Raw genomic sequence first — 20983 nt, 5'->3', positions numbered from 1 at the left:
CAAGTGCTGGTAGGTGAAACAATGTGGTAAATTCTCAGTAATATTTTGTGTTGTGGCAATTATTCTTCTGCTTGTTTCAATAAACATAGAGATATCATTAAAAAAGTTCTCAAGTTCTGAAGTTATTTCTTCATATGTTTGAAGGTTTGGATTTCAAAATGTAAAAAATACCAGATTTCACTGCTTATTTCATGTTTTTACTGGCATAGATATAAAAATATAGACCAGGCTGGTAAAAAAAAAAGGCCGGTTGGTAATCATACATGCTAGCCCCACCACACATAACAGAAAGAAAGAGATCAAAGAGAGACCGGTTGCTCATGTTGAACTTTATTGCATTTTCTTCATAGGTAATCATATAATCGAGAGGATACTGGGATATTTTCCAACCTTATGATGCCTGAATCTGGCCCAGTCCAACGCCATTGGAGACATAGCCTTGAGGCTTATCCCAGTGGAACCCTATGCTGGTGATGTAGGAGCCTGAATAGCGCCCGCTTATGTAGCGCAGAACGGTGTTGCTGTGGAGTGGGAAGAGGTTAAAGGAAGAGCCAGAGGGCTGGCCGAAACGGAACATACGGCCCTTGTTGGTCAGGAAAATCAGCTCGTTAAGGTAGGTGCTGTACTTCCCGGAAACTTGTGTGATGTGTTCACCATAGCTAAGAGTGACCTCCAGGTAAGAACTTGAGGTGCTGCCGTACACCTGGCTCCAACTGCTGCCAAACCGTATTTGGATTCTGGAGAAGGAGCAAGAGAAAGAACAGAAAGCATTATTGTCTCTACAGCATAAAAAATGTACAGAGCTCATAGCTAAACAAGTGGCCTATGAGCACTTTCTGAAATTTTACAAAATATCACCACATAGAAGGTCAGCTTTTTTAGAGTCACTTATTATTAAAAGCATTGAACTAACCATAAGGTCAAAGCTCACTTACAGGCCAGGAAGAGTACGACCAAGAGCAATGAAAATTACAGGCACTGAATCGAAGCTCTAGCCCCTCGTCCACCTTTCTCATCACAGTCTTTACTATATCAGGGACTGGCGAGCAGATAAAGTTGTTTTAGGTTTGAGAGTAATGTACTAGTACTACAGACCCTTAAATTGTAATGAGAACAAAACAAAACAAAATTTAATTTTGAAACAGCTAACAAAGTCCCAGCTTCATACTCATTTTGAGACACTGTCTCAGCATATAGCCTGTAGTTAGATACTTAACGAACGTATCTAACTACAGGCACGCAATGAACGTAAAGTGGAAGCATGAATATTAGTGGACAAGGTCAGTGCACGGACAGCAAACATTAAATGTTACAGGGCTGGCTGCCTCCATAATGAATAGGGCTGTGTTCAAGTCCCTTGTAAGAGGGTTCCACTTTGGTGTTTCCAAAGAGCAATATTACCCATCAACCTACACCTTTTCAGGATTTTGTGCATAAATCCTGCTTTGCATGTACTCCTGTGCAGTACTTGCTGAACAGCACCACACTGGCCTTAGGTATTTTTTTATAACAAATCTATGATTGTGCTTCTATACTGGGCACCCTTGTGCAATGACTTAAAGCAGCTTTTTTTATCATGATCTGTTACCTCTGGTACATCCATAGGTCAACCCGAGGAAGGGAATTTTCCCATATCAAATCCATGATCCAAGTCACAATAATACAAAAACGAACGCGATAATAAAGTAAGGCAGGGCAGTAATTAGAAAGAGGACTTACCTTGAATCCAAAGCCTAACAGGTCTACAAAAAACTTCTTGACACTGCAAACAATGTTCTTAGTGAAGGGCAGTCCTGTGCAATATGTAATAGCAAACCTGCCCTTGGTTGACATCTTAGACCAAACTCTTCCATTCTTGTGAATCTAGAATTTTTTTACAGCATGTGTTGAAGAATGGACATAGGTGCTCATCCTCTGAATAACAGGTACTAACACATAGTTCAACCAGCTCAGGGACATCTTTCCAAATATCTTTGCTGATTTGCACTCCCATAGTGTTACACCATCTTTCTCTCACCAAGCTCAAGCCTACCAGACGTTTATCTATCAATGCTCCCTAGCATGAGTCGAAAACTCCTGAGATGCCTGGAAACCTCTCTCCAATTGGGTGGAGGATGGTTCCAAAAAATTCTAACATCTATTGTTGCAAGTCCTTTTCAGCCTCTCTCCCTCTGAAATTTCAATTACCTTTTAGTTATTCTTCCTGCTGCGATTCTCAAGGTCCTCCATTTTCTGTTGGTATTTTGAGTGAAGGGAATCTGGTGCTTTTGCACTTTTTCACCTTTTTCCATCTACACCTGCACTACTCAGAAATGGCCAGCTTGTCATTCATGTAGACTGCCTACTCTCTACGGATGGAATTGGCCTGCATTTCTCAAAAAGCTTTCAGTAACTTACCCATGTAACCATGCATCTCCTCCTTCAAAAACATTACAGGATTATTCTGGGAAATAGCAGTGATTCTCACAAAACTTGATTTCCAGCCCTGTTATCCAAAAATGTGAGGGTAGCCTTGCACTGTTCACCCCCGATTCAGAGCTGTCCATACCATTGCTCTCAGAGACATTATGCTTGCTCCCACTCTCCGGTACCTCCTCCTGCCTTACACCCATGTCCCTGAACTGCTGATAATTTCCTTGCAATGCTACTTCATTCCAGATCTTCCAAAACAACTTTCAGGTGAACTCCTAGCCCAAGATCTCCAATGTTCTTGTAATTTAATAGGGCTTCAGTAGCTGTGAGAACACAGGGGTGCCTTGCTCACACCGTGGAGAGGAGGGGAGACACTGAAAAGATTGTAAATAAGATCAAGTGGAGAACGTGTAAAGTAAAGTTCTTAAGCCTCAAATTTGCACTGCGCCACTACTGGAAGGGACTTTTATTGTCATTCTTATTGTCAGACTGGAGCTGGTCTGGGTAGCAAAAGTGGATTATGGCCTTTTCTGTCAAGGCTCTACTTCAGGGCTGTTCACTTCTGTTATCTTGAATGGTTTCCTGCAGTCAGGTGTGATCAGGAATGTCTTCTCCTCCAGTAGTTTAGGTGTGGCCTCAGTTATTTAGCATTCATGCTTCTAATATTCAGATTTTGTTCTTTGCTGTACACAGCTATCTAATTCAAGTTTACTTTGGTAAGATTTAGTAAAATGAGTTGATGAAAATGCTGCTCTTAGCTGGGCATTGCACTTCGCACCCTCATTATGAGCTGTCCTTATTTATGTGTGGGAATACTATGGCCTTTTTGCCATTATCTTCAAACCTGAATCTAGCCTTTATTAGTTTTTGCCCTCAGACTGGGGAGTAATCATACAGTCTATGCCCCAATTCCAGGGACACAGTTTCCCAATTCCAGAGACAAATTTGCTATCATTTACCGTCTGCTCTGAGCGGATGGTAAATGTCAGCAGGGTTGCCTGTGTGATCTGAGGGCAGGGAGCTCTGCTCAAAGTCGATTGAGGGGCACATTCTCAATCCTCTGTGCAGATTAAAATTATATATTTGCTCACCTTTGTTCTAGAATTGATGGAGACAGAAAGAACAACAGAAGAAGAACTTCCTTTGTGATGTGGAGGTGAGAATGCAGACACAATCCTTCAAGTCAAAGCTAAAATAAACTTAATTGCCCTTCCTCCATCCCTAAAGTATCTAACGGAGGTATTTGGTAAAACACTAGAAAATGGATGTCTTTGGAAAAGTAAAGCAGCAAAAGGATTTTGGTTAATCACTCCAATGTTGGCATTTGTTAGATCTGAGGAGAAGCGATGGAGCCAAGGTTTACACATGGATTTCCTATAGGCCTGTGGTTGGACAGGCTAAAAACTATGAAATACTTAGAAATCTAATAGCTGCTGATTGGCCGTTTAGAGAGGAGACTTCTGATCTGCTTTGAAAATCTGTTCTCTGTCAATTAGACAATAAGGATGCAATAATACTCCATGGGATTACCAACCTCTGCTCAAGACCACAGCAGAAATAATGTCCCTTGGTGATCAATTGATTTTCAGTAAGGAGAAATGACAGCAACCCATTTTAGCCTGGACCAAGAAAATTAATAAATCAGGATCCTACAACACAAACCACAGCTTGACACCATGCACAAGGGCAGTCATGGAAATAACATGCTCCACCTCCACTAATATCTGCCTTAACAAAGGGAACTGTAGCCTTATGTTTCTAAGAGGAAAAAAGTTCCGACCATATGTTTTTGGTAATTGATTGATGATTCCCAAGTAAGCAAACTATAAATGGCACTTAATCATACAACAAAGATCAATCAAAAATTTTGAGGTTGAAAGTTGGGGTGGAGATGGTTCCAGTGTGTATTTTTGGTAGTGGGATAGTGGTTTAAAAACATGGCTTGACCAAAACGAAGCCTTTTACTAATCTTGCTTGACCTATCTTCGGCCTTTGACACCGTCAAACACGACAACTTGCTAGATCTCCTGAAATATAGAATGGGATTATCTGGATCTGTTCTAAATTGGTTCACCTCTTTCCTTCAAAATAGAACACAAAGATTCAAGGTCAATCAATCCTTATCCAAGCCCACCCCAGTCACTTTAGGAGTACCGCAGGGATCATCCCTCTCACCTACACTTTTCAACCTTATCATGGAACCACTCACAAACTACTCAGCTCCTCTAATGTTCATTATCACTTGTACGCAGATGATACAGAACTCTATATAAAGATCCACTCACTTGAGGACATCAAATCTCTCAATTCATCGCCTCAAAAAACTCAGACCTGGTTGGCCTAAAATCATTTGAAACTAAACACCCTCAAAACTGAATTCCTCTTAATCGCTCCCCCCAACAAATCAACCATCATCCTCGACTGAATGAACCACCTAACAGCCCTTAAGGGTCAACTTCTCATTATCGACTCAGTGAAATCATTGGGAGTGACTCTGGACAATTATCTAAACATGCAGAAACACATCAGTGTCTCTACAAAAGGTGCCAATTTTCAGATGAACACCTTGAGAAGACTGAAACCCTTCCTGCCTGCAAATGACTTCAAACAGGCAGTTCAAGCTCTAGTAATCCCAAGAGTGGAATATTGGAGTGTCGCTCTCTGCGGCCTTCCGAGATCGAAGACAGCCCCTCCAACAGCCTCAATCAACGCAGCTGCTCGACTCATCACAGGCTCCAAAAGAAACTGTCACATCTCCCCTGACCTTCGAGCCCTCAACTGGCTACCTTTCGAGGATAGAATTCATCTGGAAATCGCTTGTATGACGCACAAGGCATTACATCACAAAACTCTGAGTTACCTAGCTCAGAAACTGGTGCTCTCCTGTGGTAACATATCCACCAGGAGTTCCAGTAATCTTCTACTGAAACCACAACGATTTGCCAAGAAGAAAACATACAGCCGGACCTTCTCAGGAATGGCTCCCAGGATTTGGAATGCTTTCCCCCCTGAAACGAGACAGAATCCTTCCACTGCAGTTTTCAAAAAAGAAGTGAAATCTATTCTCGTGGCTAAATTCACTTGAACTATTTATATATCCTTGTAAGAGATTTGCTAGTCTGTATTAGTTATTATTTTGTATTAGACTCACCTATATTTTTCTATGGTTGTGTCTGTTACTTACATCTGCCCTGTAAAGCACTCTGATACCCTCAAAGGGTCTTGTTCGCGCTATACAAAACCTTTCAAAATAAATAAAAAATAAATGGCTCTTACCCTAAGATGTAACTGGTGCTCTCGCGGATGCGCAGACCTGTAATTGGCCCATTCCTGTGCTCCCCAGAGGTAGTGAACGCAACACCAGATCCTCCTCCAAACTCCCCGCTGAATGAAGACAGGCGAGTCTTGACTGAAAGACAAACAGGAATAAAGGAGTCAACCAGTGTTAGCTGCTTTACCTCCTAAAGTTTTAGTACCGCATAAGCGAAGGTAAAATTGCATCAGGGGATTGATGCAGTATTTTACAACTGCAGAGTCATACGAATAGCCTTAACAAATCCATTAGAGTTGACCTTTCCTAGTATTCCCTCCCTTGGGAGTAGGTCTGTAGTAATGTTAAGTTGAGGAGCACTGCGCTTCATTTACTCAAGGCCATGGTAAAAGAAGCTCTGCTGCTATTTCCCTCAATATTTCTCTTTTGTCCTAACCACCTTTTCCCCTTTGAAAGCAGCCTGCCCGGTGCTTTTCTTCACTGAGTTCCTGCACCTTCAAGAGGCCACATGAGGCTATCTGTGGGTGATAGTTGTCATCTTTTCTAGCACAGGTCACCCAGATGAAGTTGTGTGGGCAGTCACACTGCAAGGACCTGGAGAGAGGGAAGGTCTGTAGAGGACTGTAGGAACCTGGAGGCGTGCAGTTCAGTGACGTAGATGGAGGCACGCGCTACAGGGTTCTGCAGGAGCTTAGCATTGCAGGGGACTGAAGGAATGGAGGTGTTATAGGAGACCAGAGGAAGGGAAGACCTGATAGAACCTAGAGTGAAGGAAACCCTGCATGAAGAGAGAGAAGAAAACCCTCCAAGAACCTAGAGTGAAGGAAACCCTGCAGAACTAGAGTGAAGGAAACCCTGCATGAACAGAGAGTGAAGGAAACCCTGCAGGAACCTAGAGTGAAGAAAACCCTGCAAGAACCTAGAGTGAAGGAAACCCTGCAGAACTAGAGTGAAGGAAACCCTGCATGAAGAGAGAGTGAACAAAAACCTGCAAGAACTAGAGTGAAGGAAACCCTGCAGAACTAGAGTGAAGGAAACCCTGCATGAACAGAGAGTGAAGAAAACCCTGCAAGAACCTAGAGTGAAGGAAACTCTGTGAGGATAGCCCTGCAACAACCCCAAGAGAGGGAAAACATGCAAAATGTAGAGACAGGAAATGCCTGACAGAACCTCTGGAAAGAAACCCTGCAAGAGCCTAGAGAGAGACGGAAACCTTGCCATAAAATCTTTGCAAAAACCGAGAGAGAGGGAAACTCTGTAAAATTCTAGAATAAGGAAACCCCGGTAAGATCCTAGACAGACAGAAACCTGAGGCCCTGCACAACCTAACAGGAAGGAGGTACGACAGGATCTTGCATGGAGCAGGCACACAGAGTAAGAGATAAGAAGGAAGGAAGAAAAAAACACAAGATGCTAAGAGTAAGATAATAAAATTGAAAGAATAGTGAAACCGAAAAAAGAGAACATTGAATGGGGACACAGACAGAAAGGCAGCAGCTATCACTGGTATGTCATTGCTTCTTATGCACAGCCTAGCATCAAGTGGGTATCCCCTGGCACTTGTTGCCCATCACTAACATCTTACGGGTACCCCTAACATGTGACCTTGTTGCATGGGAATGTGCAGTGTCGCTAGAACTAGGGTTGCGGGATGGAGGGGGGCAGCAACACCCCCAAATAACCCTTAAAATTGACAATAAAATGACCTTTGCATGTTTGTGTTGCAGCATCTTATGCCATTTCAAAGGCAGACTATTCACGTCAGATGGCTTCTTCTGGCCAGTTGCTGGTAATTATTTTACCACTTTTTCTGGCTCAAAGGTGAAGGCATTTTGTAACTTGACCCTTTCGGCACTGGGAGTAGAAGAGCGTGTTAAAGGTGCAGGCTGAAAAAAGTATTTAACCCCTTCAGTGCCCATGACGAGCTGGACTCGTCATGGGCCGCGGTGGCGCTGTGCCCATGACGAGTCCAGCTCGTCATAGACCCCGCCCGCTAATACAACGGCCGGCACAGGGCGGGGAAAGGGGTGGGCACTGAAGGGGTTAAAAAAAGTAACAGCAACATTGCAACACTGTGTGGCTCATTATGAGACCACCCATAAGGAGGAGGTAACATGCATCACAGTAAATAAAGCTGTGTTTCTGCAGGTGCGCTGCTACCTACCCATCCTGAGGTCTACACCTTGCAACGAGTGATAACACGGAATTGACACATTTCCCCCTGATTCGAGCTGCAAAAGTCACACTGTGCGGGAAACATCGTTAACATCGCAGTCAGTACACCGCGATGCTGTTACATCGCAGTTGTTACAACGAACGCGATGTAACCACGCGATGCCCTTACAACGCAAGTCTTTACATCGACTTGCGCTAGATGGCGTGCTAACATTACAAATAGTGCAGTTTACTATCCCAACACCTTCCCAACTGTTAAGTGGACTGGAGTTGGAATAGTAAATTACGCTTTTCTAATGTTAGCACGCCATCTACCGCAAGTCGATGTAAAGACTTGCGTTGTAATGGCATAGCGTAGTAACATCGCAGTCGTTGTAACGACCGCAATGTAACTGCCCGCATTGTAATGACTCGCGTTGTTACGTCATACATCCCACTGTGCGGTATTTTCATATACCAATTCTATCGGGCTTAATGTGACAAAGGTTGTGCTGGGGAAAAGTGTGATATTTTCACCAAGTTGGAGTCCCGATGTAAGCACAAATTTCAGGACTGTAACCTACTTTACACATTTATTCTTATATATGTTAATAAAGGCTCCTAAAGACATTGCTAGACCTCACACAACACCCCACACTTAATGGGAATCCCTAATTAGGTTCACTTGCTGTTTAAATCGCATTTGAGTGTTTCACAGCCCTATATCTTTAGCACATTGATGTTTCTGGCCAGCACCTCCACTCTTAAAAACATTCCATCACCACTGGGAGTGAGAATCACATTTTATCCAATTGGGGCAGTAGTGCATGTGAGTGCGTCTGACAATGACAAAATAGTATTTGGGTCAAAATTAAGGGATTTCCTAAAATTGAAAAGCTGGTTTAGGTGACAAAAGACATATTGCAAATCTAAATACTTTTTGGGGGGACTTGAGTTTATTCAACCAGAAGGAAACGTTGGCATTGAACACAAAATCTGTTTAATTTTCAGAAGATGACAGGCTTATTTCAAGCAGATATTTTAAAAGGTATTTCTTGGTGCAAACGTTTCCAACCTGTAATGACAGTTAATTCTAATCTGTGGAATCCATTGTGAACTACTAAAGGCAGAGCAACGCCCAGGTTTATTAAGTAGGGATGAAGAGATACCCATACATTTTCTGCAATGCACAATATTAAACCAGAGAGCCTGGTATAAGTCCTGGCTTCCCTCTTCAACAAATTGTGTGCCCCTGACCTCGGCAGTAACCAGGTAAGAAGACTTCAATCATGAGAAATCATACAGACCTGCAGAGCTGTTCAAAGCTTCCAGCCTACTAAAAACCATAAATGCACATCTGTCTTATCACACTATCTCATCCACCACACTACCATGTTTCATAACTCGGAAATCGCACCTCGGTTGTCATCGCGCACAATATGGAAACCCTTCCCACATAGGATCACAAAATAAAGACACCACCTGTCCAACCACAGACCCTACATGGGTTAGCTTGCGGCCCATGTAGGTAAGTGCTTCAGTTCCCCACATAAAGGTAGTAAACTCTATATAAATGCAGCAATACAAATATTTTATTAGAACCTGCCTCCTTTTCCTACATTATCACACGACGGTCCCTTTAAATGCCTGAGTTCAGGGTGTGCACTGTGCAAAAAATTCTCTTAACAGACTATACATTTATGGTGGGAGTCCATGATTGTTTCATGTTCAAAAGTTATCACTTCTAATATTGCCTATTAATGTAGTGCTATAATCTGATGTTCATATGAAATGCATGTAGGAGAAATAAACGTGGTGATTTTTTAAAGATTCCATCGTATGCTTCTATGACTTGTGTGTCCCTATTTGCATTATTTTCAAATCTTTGATCGTGCAAGGTAGGGGCCACAAACCTAAGCTTGGACCATGCTCAGCGAGCGCTCCCTGTTAGTTTATTGGTCTTGTATACAACTGAAAATGATGGCCACTACAGGGGTGAGTATTTTTGTAAATGGGATACATGTAAAGCAAAGTGTTCAGCCTTATATCGATTGTGCCATAAAATTAACACTTCATTTTAAATTCCTCCCATTATATCATTAAATTAAAGCATCGTTTTACTGGTTTTTTTTTAAGCAAACACCTCTCCGAAGTTCTCGCTGGACACAAACCGGAGCCAGGAACTTACTTTTTTACCTTTATCCTATTATTTCATTAACAGTTAATGAAAAGACATATACTACTATGTTCCTGGGTCCGTTTTGTGGCCAGGAGCAACTTGCACGGTCGATGTCAGCCACTTCGCCGCAAGATAGACTCAATCAAATAGCCTGTGTGAGCTATTGGTTTGTATGAGGGCAGACAAGCACAGACTAGAGGCCTGAAAAGCCCTAAAAAATAAACAAAACGACAACGATTGGGTACTACAGTGAACGTCAGGCCCTCGAGCTCGAATGTCGCTGAGCTACCAGTGGGTCGCTCTCGACCGGTAGGAGACCCCTGTCTTGGTGACATGGTGATATTTTCTTACTATGACTGCTATTTCATGATTCACCTGCTTGCATTTCAACCTCTACGTTGATACTGCTTTTTATGACTTTATCATCATTTTTTCCGTCTGAGGCAAGTGACTGTAAAATGCATCTGTTGTCTGAGCATAAGTGTCAGCTCTAGTTCTGAACCTATAAGCACAGTCTTATTTGAGGGAAAGACCTGTGTCTACTGACGTAAGAGAATGAGTTCCTTGTAAGCTTTCATTTTCCTACTCTGAACCCTCCAAGTAAATACTCAGTCATAATATATACCTGAAAATCTATATGGCAGGAGCACGATGGGAAAGTGAACAGAGATGGAAAGTAGACACGAGGAAGATGTTAGATGCAGCTTGAATAATGTCAACTGCCCAGAGTAAAACTGCATAGGCACACTGTGTGAACTGTGTGTAGAATATATGAATTTAAACCTCTGAGGATGAGTTCCCTGGTCAAGCACACCATAAAAGTACTGGAATATTTCATGAATGCCTTTTTGTACATACAACCTACGACTTGTGTTGTCAGGTTATTTGAAAAAATGTGCTTTAATTTAGGGGTGTGCGAAATTTGTGTAATTTGCTTTCGTACAATTTCACAAAATGTTGGCAAAATTATGCAAAATTTCCCAAAATGTAAGTCGGCCATTTTGTGCTATATTTTAATGAAATGTGTTCTCGTGTTACTTTTGGATGTGAGGATGCATTTTGCTCTAAAAAAAGACAAGGCACCATCCCCATTGGTTCTCTGCTCCTGCCTCCCCTATGGAGACAGAGTTCTGCTCAGTTCATCTGAAACAGCACTTTTCCAAGATGGTCAACTCACGATCTCCATATCTAGTACCATACATTACTGATTGAGCAAGAACTCCTTGTAATCTGATTTCAATGTCAGTTGCTCTCCCTACTGTCTCATTATTTTCACATCACTCCCAGCTGGCTTTGGTACTTGTTTCCATATGGCTTTTGATGTCTGATAGCTTTATCTGTTTAGGTGCCCTCATGTCATCAATCCTTCAAAAAAGCACTCTAAGAAATAGGGAGAGAGACTGGGCTTTGGTTCAGCCCACTTCAGCCTTTATTTTTACCAGGTTTCTTTCATGGTTTGCCGATTTATGGATGGACACTCTGTCATGTCTGTGGCTTTTCATGGATGCCTTCATTTCCCATTTGTGCTCTGAGTGGGCTTTTGTGATGTGGCTCATGTAGACCTTTTGGTAGATTTGAACCAGTCTGTTCTTTGGTGTACTTACATTCTTGACACAGTGCCACTTTAATTGCTATTTTATGGACTTTTGGTTTAGAGAATTAGGGAATAAATGCTGTTTGGATGAATTAGACTGTCATTAAAATAGAATGCTACTCATTAATCATCATTTCATTTCATCTGTTTAACTTTGTTGACATAACATGTTGTTGAATTCGCAAATATTTTTTTAATCACAAAGTCTAGGCATGCAGGCACACATGCTGACCTTTGCCAAAACTATCTACTAAGGAATACCAGCTCTAGATACAACTTTCAAGTTCACACTCACAATGCAACTTCATCTTTTGACGATTTTTCATGACACTCTTCTTTGAGGGTGTAGCTGACCTCTGATAATGCCTCCTGTTTATGAAAGGAGCCCTAACCATGCTTGTACAATCGTTCTATCCCAAAATGCTGCTTAGGTATTGTGTGTTTCCTTCTATGGCATCTAGGGACAATGCGCACAATGCTTCCCAGTTACTATTGAGCACTTAACCAATGAAAAATCCAGACCTATTGGCTTTGCTATTGCTTGCCTGCTGCAGGGTGGTGCACTACAGAGAGCATAAGACTGACTTAATAATAAATCAGGGCAAAGGATGTGAAGAAGGGGCCAGAGCAATAGCAGAGTCTGGAAGTGACACTAATGTGACAGTGTTTATTACTAACTAGCTCAAAAACGACACAGTAAACAGGCAACCAATAGCTAGTTTACTACTGGCTACTTCATGGAATAGCTTTTCCATTATTGGTGATTATGTGTTTACAAAGAATCTGCATGATCCTGGACAATTAATGTTGTTGAGATGTGGCTCTGCTCCTTGTTTGATAATTCTGGGATCATTAAGAAACAGGATGAAAACCAGAATGAACTGCAGTATGAATAAGTGGAAATGTACATTTTGAAACCCTTTACTGCTCTTTGTCCCACGCTGTTGGCTCTGTGATGTATGTGGCAGTCTCAAAGATCCTGGGCTGCCTGTCGACTAAACCCCTGCCCTCCAAAGAACAAGACAGTAAAGAGGAAACCTGTATACTTACTCTCAGAAGATAGCACTGGAGACGTGAGCAGGGCGAGGGCCACGAGCGCGTACATTCTGTGGAGACAAGAAGGACCTGAAGTTAGACCTGGGATAGTTCGACAGCACAGCTGCTCCAGAAACTGGCCTATGGTGCCAATATAACATACGTGCCCGATTACTAGTAAAAGTAAAATGGTGCACCTGGGGGGACGTGAAAGCAAATATGGCGCCCTCCACAAGACTCTTGGGGCGATTGATGCTGGCCCCGGTTAGGGGGATTGGTGATGGGTGGGTATTAGATAGTGGCCAGGCTTGAAAGAGGTTATAGGGCTTATTAGGGGAAGTGTCTGGCACTTTCCTGCTTTATCCTGCTCTCTTCTTGGCAGGCTTGTTAGATACCTTTTTCCTCCTACCTTCTTTATATTTGTGTTTAAGGCATTGGGTTTAGTTATTTATGTTAACTATGGTAGGAGCAGGCCTGGAAGTAAGTTTGTCCTGGTAGGAGGGAGATGAGGAGTCGCTCTTTGGGCTGGGTTGGGTAGGCATGGTGCGGTCTGTCCAGCTCAGGGTGGAGGCTGCAGGTGGGAGCGTAAGTGAGAGGCATCAGGACCTGTGATGAAAGAAGGGGGGCAGGGATAAAAGGCTAAGGATTGGGGGAAGTGTGAGCAGTTTGAGTGAATGAGCACGTGGGTGGACGAATGAGGGTGACTGGTTGATGATATTCGTTTTTTTGGGGGCGAGGGTTTGGGGTTTAGGGAGACTTAAGAGTGGGGGGAACGATAGGATCCTGTATTAGAGAGGCAAGTTTGTAATTGTTACTGTTTTGGAATTTACTGCTTTTTTTGCACTTTAATAGTGGGTGTGCGGTCATTAGTGCTGTCTCGCCTGATGTTGTCCATTAATTAGGAGAGTGGGTGATGGAAGATGCTTTGGGTCTGATTCCCTATAGTAAGTATAAATGTTTAGGTTTACTCGTGTATATTTTCTACTACACCTAGGTGTAAGTCTACACATTTTTTGCTATTCACCATTTCCAAGTGTAGATTTACCTCTGAATGTAGACTTACATATCTCCACACCCACTGTTCAGGGATTGGTGACATGACAATTTTTTTTTACTTGTGTGAAATTTCTACTAGTAAGTTTTCACTCAAATGCAGTGTTCTCGGCCACTTGGGCATAGATCTCCCAAAGGGAGAGTGCAGGAAAAAATAAATTTTATTTATTCTTGGGTATAATACAAATATTATAATGTAAAAATCAAAATGTAAATTAATGCGCTCTAGGACACAGGCTACATTGTTGCTGAAAGCTGGACTCACCTTAAGGGAAACGCCAACTGTTGTGGGGCCAAAACCGGCAGAACTAGAACCTCCGCGCTGATTCCATTGCCGTGAGGGGAACGGCTGGGCTGCCTACATTTCCCAGCATTCTTCGCGCCCGGCGCCTGCCGTAGGTGTCATCAGGCAGCGCCGGGGCGATATTTAAAACACCTGACAGCTACGCAGCGCGGGACGCGCTCTAGGACACAGGCTACATTGTTGCTGAAAGCTGGACTCACCTTAAGGGAAACGCCAACTGTTGTGGGGCCAAAACCGGCAGAACTAGAACCTCCGCGCTGATTCCATTGCCGTGAGGGGAACGGCTGGGCTGCCTACATTTCCCAGCATTCTTCGCGCCCGGCGCCTGCCGTAGGTGTCATCAGGCAGCGCCGGGGCGATATTTAAAACACCTGACAGCTACGCAGCGCGGGACGCGCTCTAGGACACAGGCTACATTGTTGCTGAAAGCTGGACTCACCTTAAGGGAAACGCCAACTGTTGTGGGGCCAAAACCGGCAGAACTAGAACCTCCGCGCTGATTCCATTGCCGTGAGGGGAACGGCTGGGCTGCCTACATTTCCCAGCATTCTTCGCGCCCGGCGCCTGCCGTAGGTGTCATCAGGCAGCGCCGGGGCGATATTTAAAACACCTGACAGCTACGCAGCGCGGGACGCGCGCGGGCAGCGCCCGGGCGAAGCCCGGGCCAAGGACGGGCCCGTCCTAGCCCGTCACTGCCTGGAATAGTCTGGGCTGGGCAACCCCTCTAACGTTTCCTGCACTCCACTCCACCTAAGGTACTGTTGCCACACTTCTTTCCACGGGCGCCTTGCGCACAACACTGTTTTGTGTAATTGATTATCTATTAATTATTGCTTTTGCACTTGCTGTACTACCTCTCCTTGCAGTTTGCCCAATTGTCCATCATTATGCCACCAAAGAATAACAAAGCCAGGGCGGCAAACGCTCATTTTACGGGGACAATGGACCAATTTGTGACTAAAGTTAATTGTGTCATTGATCAAGAAATAATGCTTCTGGAGCGCCGCGTCTCCCAGGATCTGGCAGCCGCCAGAAGGTCGTCCCTGGGATACCTTGCTAATGTTCGGTCTCCAGTATGTCAATCTTTATCTTCCACAAGTGTAGCTAGATCTGACACAGATGCATCAGCCCAGGAGCTGCCAGCTAGTGGAACCGTTGCTAATACTTTAGTGGAGGACCAGTCTTTGGTCCTAGACTCTTTGTTATTGTCTCCCTGCTCTCTGCCGTCTGCCCAGAGCACAGCCCCGGAGTCTAGCACTAGGCAGCTTCGGGAGCGTAACTTGGGGGCTATTCCCAAAACAATGCAAGGGCGCCCGCCTAACACTGGCAGAAAGGGCAAACATCCCAAAAACAAACACAAGGTCCCAAGACAAAAGGGAAAAATGAATAAAACCCCTGATATCACCGAGCAATCCCCACAGGGGGCCTCACTGGACGATCCTGCCCCCCAACCTATTCTTACATCATTGAGGTTAATAAGCCAGGAGGAGGGAGATGGGCAAAGCGTAGCGGCCAAGGGAGGGACCCCTGACCCTCTTTGTTTGCACGACATACGGGATTTAATTAGGTCCTCTCTCTGTCCTGTGCAGGATAGACTTCTTAAAATTGAAGAACATCTAGCCAGGATCGAATGCATTCTAGGGGGTCTGTCCACTGCCTCAAGCTCCACTCTTAGGCCAGAGGTCCCTAACCCACCTGCCACCTCTAGAGCTACGAAAGTCCCGCTGGCCTCTAAACTTTTGCCACCGGCCCCAACTGAAAGCCAACCCCTAACCACACCAAACGCCCCCCCTAGAGCAGGCAACTCAAGGAAATCTATTTTGTCCAGCCAAACCGAATTAACAGAGGCTGCTAGGCTTTTAACTCCAGAGTCCATAGCCATGGCTAATACTCCCAACTTGCCTCCTGAAACAGCTCCATATGTTGTAATCTTGGCAGGAGTGCCCGAATTGGAGAGTAATGTACCTGAGTCACCATCAACCTTAAGGAATAGGGTTGTATACTGGCTCAACACAAATAGACCACTACCCCCACACATCAGCGCCAAAATTCTTATGGTGCGACGGGTTCCGTGGATAGGCCACTTAGCTAAAAACATAAAGGGGGACTGCATCCTAATTAATTTTAAGGACACTAGAACAGTTGAGCATATTTGTAATTGGAGGTCGACCACCACAGGCTCAAGTATTTTAACTCTCCCATTAACCTATTTTTATCCACCTGGTCATTTTACAGAATCTTGGACAGTTGTAAAAGGAAAAGGGAGAGGCCACCCACGGGGGAGTCGGCCTATACACCTGCCACCCCTAGACTTTATGCCTACAGCAAATCACTTCAGCAGCCTTGAAGCTGTTGATTGACTGCAGGCCAGTAAAGTCACCCTAGCCCCTCCTCCACTCTTCTCAGCAATTGGTCCCCCAGAGCCCACCTTAGTGCCTGATCACTTGGGGCTGAACTTACCTACCATGTCAGCGAGCCTGACAAGGTCCATTAGTAGCTCTGAACCCCCGCAAATTTATTCCACATACTCCTCAACTTCCGGGGTATCCACACCTCGTCTTCTTAAGATTGTCTCTTGGAATATTGCTGGTCTACGCAACAAATTAGATCTCCCTGACTGGAACACCTTCACAGAAGAATACGATATATGTATCTTCCAGGAAACCTGGAGCGTAGATCCAATATACAAACCAGGGTTCTGTTGCTTTTTTATCCCAGCTATTTCGTCAGGTCGTGGGCGCCCTTCTGGCGGCCTAATGGTATGGATCAAGGCGGATCTCAACCTGAAGGTCACCATTGACGGTCGCTCCACGCCTGATATAATGAGGCTTACTATTAAAGACACCCAGAATAGTCCACCCTGGGAACTTCTTAACGTCTATTCCCGTGGCACTCAAGGGGGCGCTAAGTCGCTCACCATCACAGCACTTACAGAGATACTCTCTGCATGCACCCCGAAATCCTATCTTCTTGTCGCCGGTGATTTCAACTGTTCTTTTGAACCACTTGCCACAGAAGATTTACTGGGTGCACATGATGAGGACAAAGATGGACCCCCGCCGTAATCCAAATGAACGCCTTAGCGTTGGAATTCGGTCTAAGAGCTGCCAACGGGCGCACCCCTTCTGATCTAGTGGGCGCTAACACCTTTAATAGAGTAGGTAGCCAAAGCAGAATAGATTACATCTTAATTGACAAGAGGGGATGGAAATTTGTTGTCGACATGGCTGTAATTCCATCTACATCCAGCGACCATAACCCCCTGTCCCTCACCATGTGTGAAATCTGGCATAGACAGGCTACTTCCCCTCTACCAGGCATGCAGCTGTTGACCAAACAGCTTGAGCCTTCTAACTGTGGAAGATTCCTTAAATGGTCTAAAATCGCTCTTAGCGATATTAAACTTTCTGAGTTGGAGAATATTCTTGCTGACTATACCACCAGGCTTTCCTCATTATCTGAGGACAACTCTAGCCACACTAAAGTCTATGTGGATTCTATGAATGCAATTGGGGCACTGTTTATTGATCGCAGGAAAAAACCCAACCCTAGAGCTGAAAGAGAGAACGACTGGTTTAATAAAGACTGCAGAACCAAGAAAAATTGCCTAATTTCCGCAATCAAATCTAACAATTCTGCTGAGGTTAGGCAAGCGAGGCTGCTTTATAGGCAAGCCCTCGTATCTGCTAAGAAACTCTGGGAAGAACAGCGTTGGGTCTCCCTGAAATTAGCGAGCCAAGCAAAAAATGGCGAGCTTTTTTGGTCCATTATGAGGAGATCATCCAGCTGTGCCCAGGCGCAAATCCCTAATCACATCACGGATGGGGAATGGTTTAACCACTTCAGGAACTTGTACGCAGATCCTGAGGTTGTGGTAGACCAGCTCTCCAGCCCTGGGACTTCAGAAAAATCCCATGACCATGTCCTGTTCCCCAGCATCAAGGAGAAAGAGGTCCAAACCGCAATTGATAAGATTGTATCTGCCAAGGCACCAGGTCCTGATGGCATTCCGGGAGACCTTTTTAAAGCAAATCCAACAGGCTGGGCTGCGTTCTTCACCATTTATATTAACAGCCTATTGAGTGGATCCCCGGTGCCGGAGTCATGGAAGGGTGCAGAAGTAATCCCCATTTTCAAGAAGGGCCTAAGGGGAGACCCGGCGAATTATCGCCCTATCAGCTTAATCGATTCAGGACAGAAGCTGGTCGGCAGGGTTCTTTTGGAGAGGATACATTCCTGGGTGGATGAGGAAGGGATTTTAACCAAGTTCCAGGCGGGTTTCAGGGCATGCACCAGCACCATTGACCAAGCTTTTAGGTTAATGCTTCTTCACTGGAAGACGGTTTCCATCGGCAAGGGTGCTTTATACCTTGCGTTCATTGACCTTAAAACCGCCTTTGACCTGGTCCCCCGCGACCGTTTGTGGTCAATCCTGGAGGAGCTGGGCATCCCTCCCTACATTCTGAAACTCCTCATCCGAATGCACGAAGAGAACTATGCTTGCATCAGATGGGGATCACAGGGCCAGAAAACAAATAAAATCCCAGTGAACAGAGGGGTTCGGCAAGGGTGTGTCATGGCGCCAACGCTTTTTACGCTATTTGTCAATGGCGTGGTCTCATTTCTGCTTGAAGTTGAAGCGGATGTTCCCGCTTTGGCGGGCGATAAAGTCCCAGCACTTCTTTTCGCAGACGACACTTTGCTAATATCAAAAACTCCGTCTGGCTTACAGAAGTTGTTACAGCGCTTCTCTTTGTTCTGTGAGCGCAGAGGCCTCGTCATCAACACCACTAAGACTAAACTCCTTTATTTTAACCCCTCAAAATACTCTGGTTCCACTCTGACCCTAGAAGGGAAACCATTGGAGCGTGTCAGAGAGTTTGACTATCTGGGAATCAGAATCTCTGACAGGCTCAGATGGCAGCCTCATATAGACAAAATGGCACTTAATCTGAAAAGAGTAACTGGTGCTTTGGGTAAGGAATTTCGGGCCTCCACTTCTAAACCTATTACCCCAGTACTAAACATCTATGCTGCAAAGGCTGTGGGTAGTGCACTCTATGGCGCCGAATTATGGGGCTACAGTTGTGTTGACTCACTGACGACCAATGAAAACAAGTTCTTTAGGGAACTCGTATCACTTCCCAGGGGCACCCCGACTAAACCACTCTTTAGTGATTTTGGCAGGCGTTCAATTAGGGATTTAGCCACCCTCCGCCCTCTGTTATATTGGGCGCGGCTGTGGCGAACCCCTGAGCTCTCTAATTATGCTGAAGGGCTCAGGGAGGTTATGAACCTACAAGGTGCCCATAAAATTGAGTGGCTTGCAAACACAAAAAAACTCCTGAATGCAACTGGCCTTATAACTGACTTGCCAGCGGGGGAACCTTTATCAAAGATTGAAGTTAAGCGAGCCTATTGGGCTTGGGTGGATGCCTCGGAACAAAGAGACCCCAACATTGGAAGGCTGACAGAGGCTTTTTATCAACATAAGTCAACTATTCTTCTAGAACCATACCTTGACTTCATTACCAAGCCCAGGGACCGGTCACTTTTTATCCAGTTCAGGTTCGGGACGCTCCCAGTTCGCAACTATACTAGTAAGTGGAAACCCCCCCACAAGACCCTCCCTGACTGCCCATTCTGTCCTGGTGTTACCGAAAGCGTCTCCCATTTTTTCTTTGCATGCCCAGCCTATCTATTACCTAGGACGAAATGGCTTAAACCTGCCTGTTTACTATTAGGAACAAGGGATCACATTGTTGCTATGCGAATCCTTAAAACCACCACCAATACCACCTTAGTGTGTGGAGTGGCCAAATTCCTAGGATGGGCATGGCTAATCAGGCAAAAATCCAGCAGTTCTAATTAAAAGTTTTTACAATATTGCTTTTTAATTCTCAAAGCTGCAAAATTTAATACATTTTTAGATATTTACTGTATATTTCAAATTGTTTTTTTTTTTTTTTTACGACATGTTTTAAAAATAATGAATTTGTAATTGTTTTTATGTGCTTTGTGCTTTTATGACATTACGTGTCGAAATAAAGCTTTGTTGATTGATTGATTGATATTATTACCCTACAACTGATACACTAAAATGGTGCAGCACATTAACCCATCAAATTAAATGTTTAAAACATATTAATGCAATTTATACATATTATTTTATCAATCTCATTAAAAATAAAACCCTCCCTAGCATTTTAATATTTGATTAATGTTTAGTCCATTTAATTGAAATTGTGATTTTTTTGGGGGGGGTTTAATTCAAATAAATGTTATTTTTTATTAAAAGTTTAGTTTAATTATTTTCTAAACATAAGCTAATCAATAATTAAAAAAATCAGAAACATTTAATTTTCAATTTAACATATATAATAACATGTATCCAAACTTAGCCAAAGTATCACGCTCAACATCACTATCATTTTCCGAATAAATCACTTTGATTTCACTGCACCCTGTCCTGAGTGAGGGGGCTACTTTGGCAAAGTCCGACATTGGAATGCTGGCGTGCTCCTCCGGAAATCACCTGCATCCCTCTAACAGGGAGAGGGTTTTCTGGACCTTCGAGTAGGGACGAGAGTTTAGAAATCTCAGTGGGTGTATGATAAGCTCGGTTAAGGACAGCTGAAACTGCTAACAATAATCCTGCCATACTGGAGTGGATAAACGAGGCGTCCATCTTACCTGGTGCTAGAGGATCTTCACAGTCCTTGTGGAGATGCCAGGGGTGGGTTTGCTTCTGTCTCTCTCTGTTCCTCCATCGCTCCTTATATCCAGACTGCCTGCTTTGAAGTCTGCCTGGTAAACAGATGCTTATCAGAAGATGCCATATGAGTACCCAGGCCACCCTTCGGTGCTCGGAACCACTTCCAGGGAGGACAATGGGGGGTTTCATTGGAACCTGATACTACTCTGCCCCTTGGGTAGTGGCCAACAGGAGAGCAGGGCCCCACCCACAGGATCTGGGCAGTT

The 20983-nt window shown here is 44.2% G+C and overlaps 1 protein-coding gene across 1 annotated transcript; it reads right to left on the bottom strand.

The window, feature by feature from the left end:
* Positions 1-314: 314 nt before the first annotated feature.
* LOC146811788 (zymogen granule membrane protein 16-like) lies at positions 315-20774 on the bottom strand. The gene is made up of 4 exons (XM_085618775.1): positions 20696-20774; positions 12661-12716; positions 5689-5821; positions 315-737 (listed from the first exon to the last, which is right to left on the bottom strand). Exons 2-4 carry the CDS (start codon positions 12713-12715, stop codon positions 392-394), a joined length of 534 nt encoding a protein of 177 aa, XP_085474901.1. The 5' UTR covers position 12716; positions 20696-20774; the 3' UTR covers positions 315-391.
* Positions 20775-20983: the final 209 nt, after the last annotated feature.

This window comes from Triturus cristatus, chromosome 7, assembly GCF_964204655.1.
Source record: "Triturus cristatus chromosome 7, aTriCri1.1, whole genome shotgun sequence".
Lineage (NCBI taxonomy): Eukaryota > Metazoa > Chordata > Amphibia > Caudata > Salamandridae > Triturus > Triturus cristatus.
This window is presented reverse-complemented; position numbering and strand designations above follow the sequence as displayed.

What these genes read in the sequence shown, in the direction of transcription:
- LOC146811788 (XM_085618775.1), bottom strand. Translation starts at nt 12,715, where the DNA reads ATGTACGCGCTCGTGGCCCTCGCCCTGCTCACGTCTCCAGTGCTATCT. An exon ending in TCCAGTGCTATCTTCTGAGA is followed by an intron (nt 5,822 to 12,660) that starts GTAAGTATACAG and finishes TTTGTCTTTCAG; the next exon opens with TCAAGACTCGCCTGTCTTCA. An exon ending in AGCACCAGTTACATCTTAGG is followed by an intron (nt 738 to 5,688) that starts GTAAGAGCCATT and finishes CTCCTTCTCCAG; the next exon opens with AATCCAAATACGGTTTGGCA.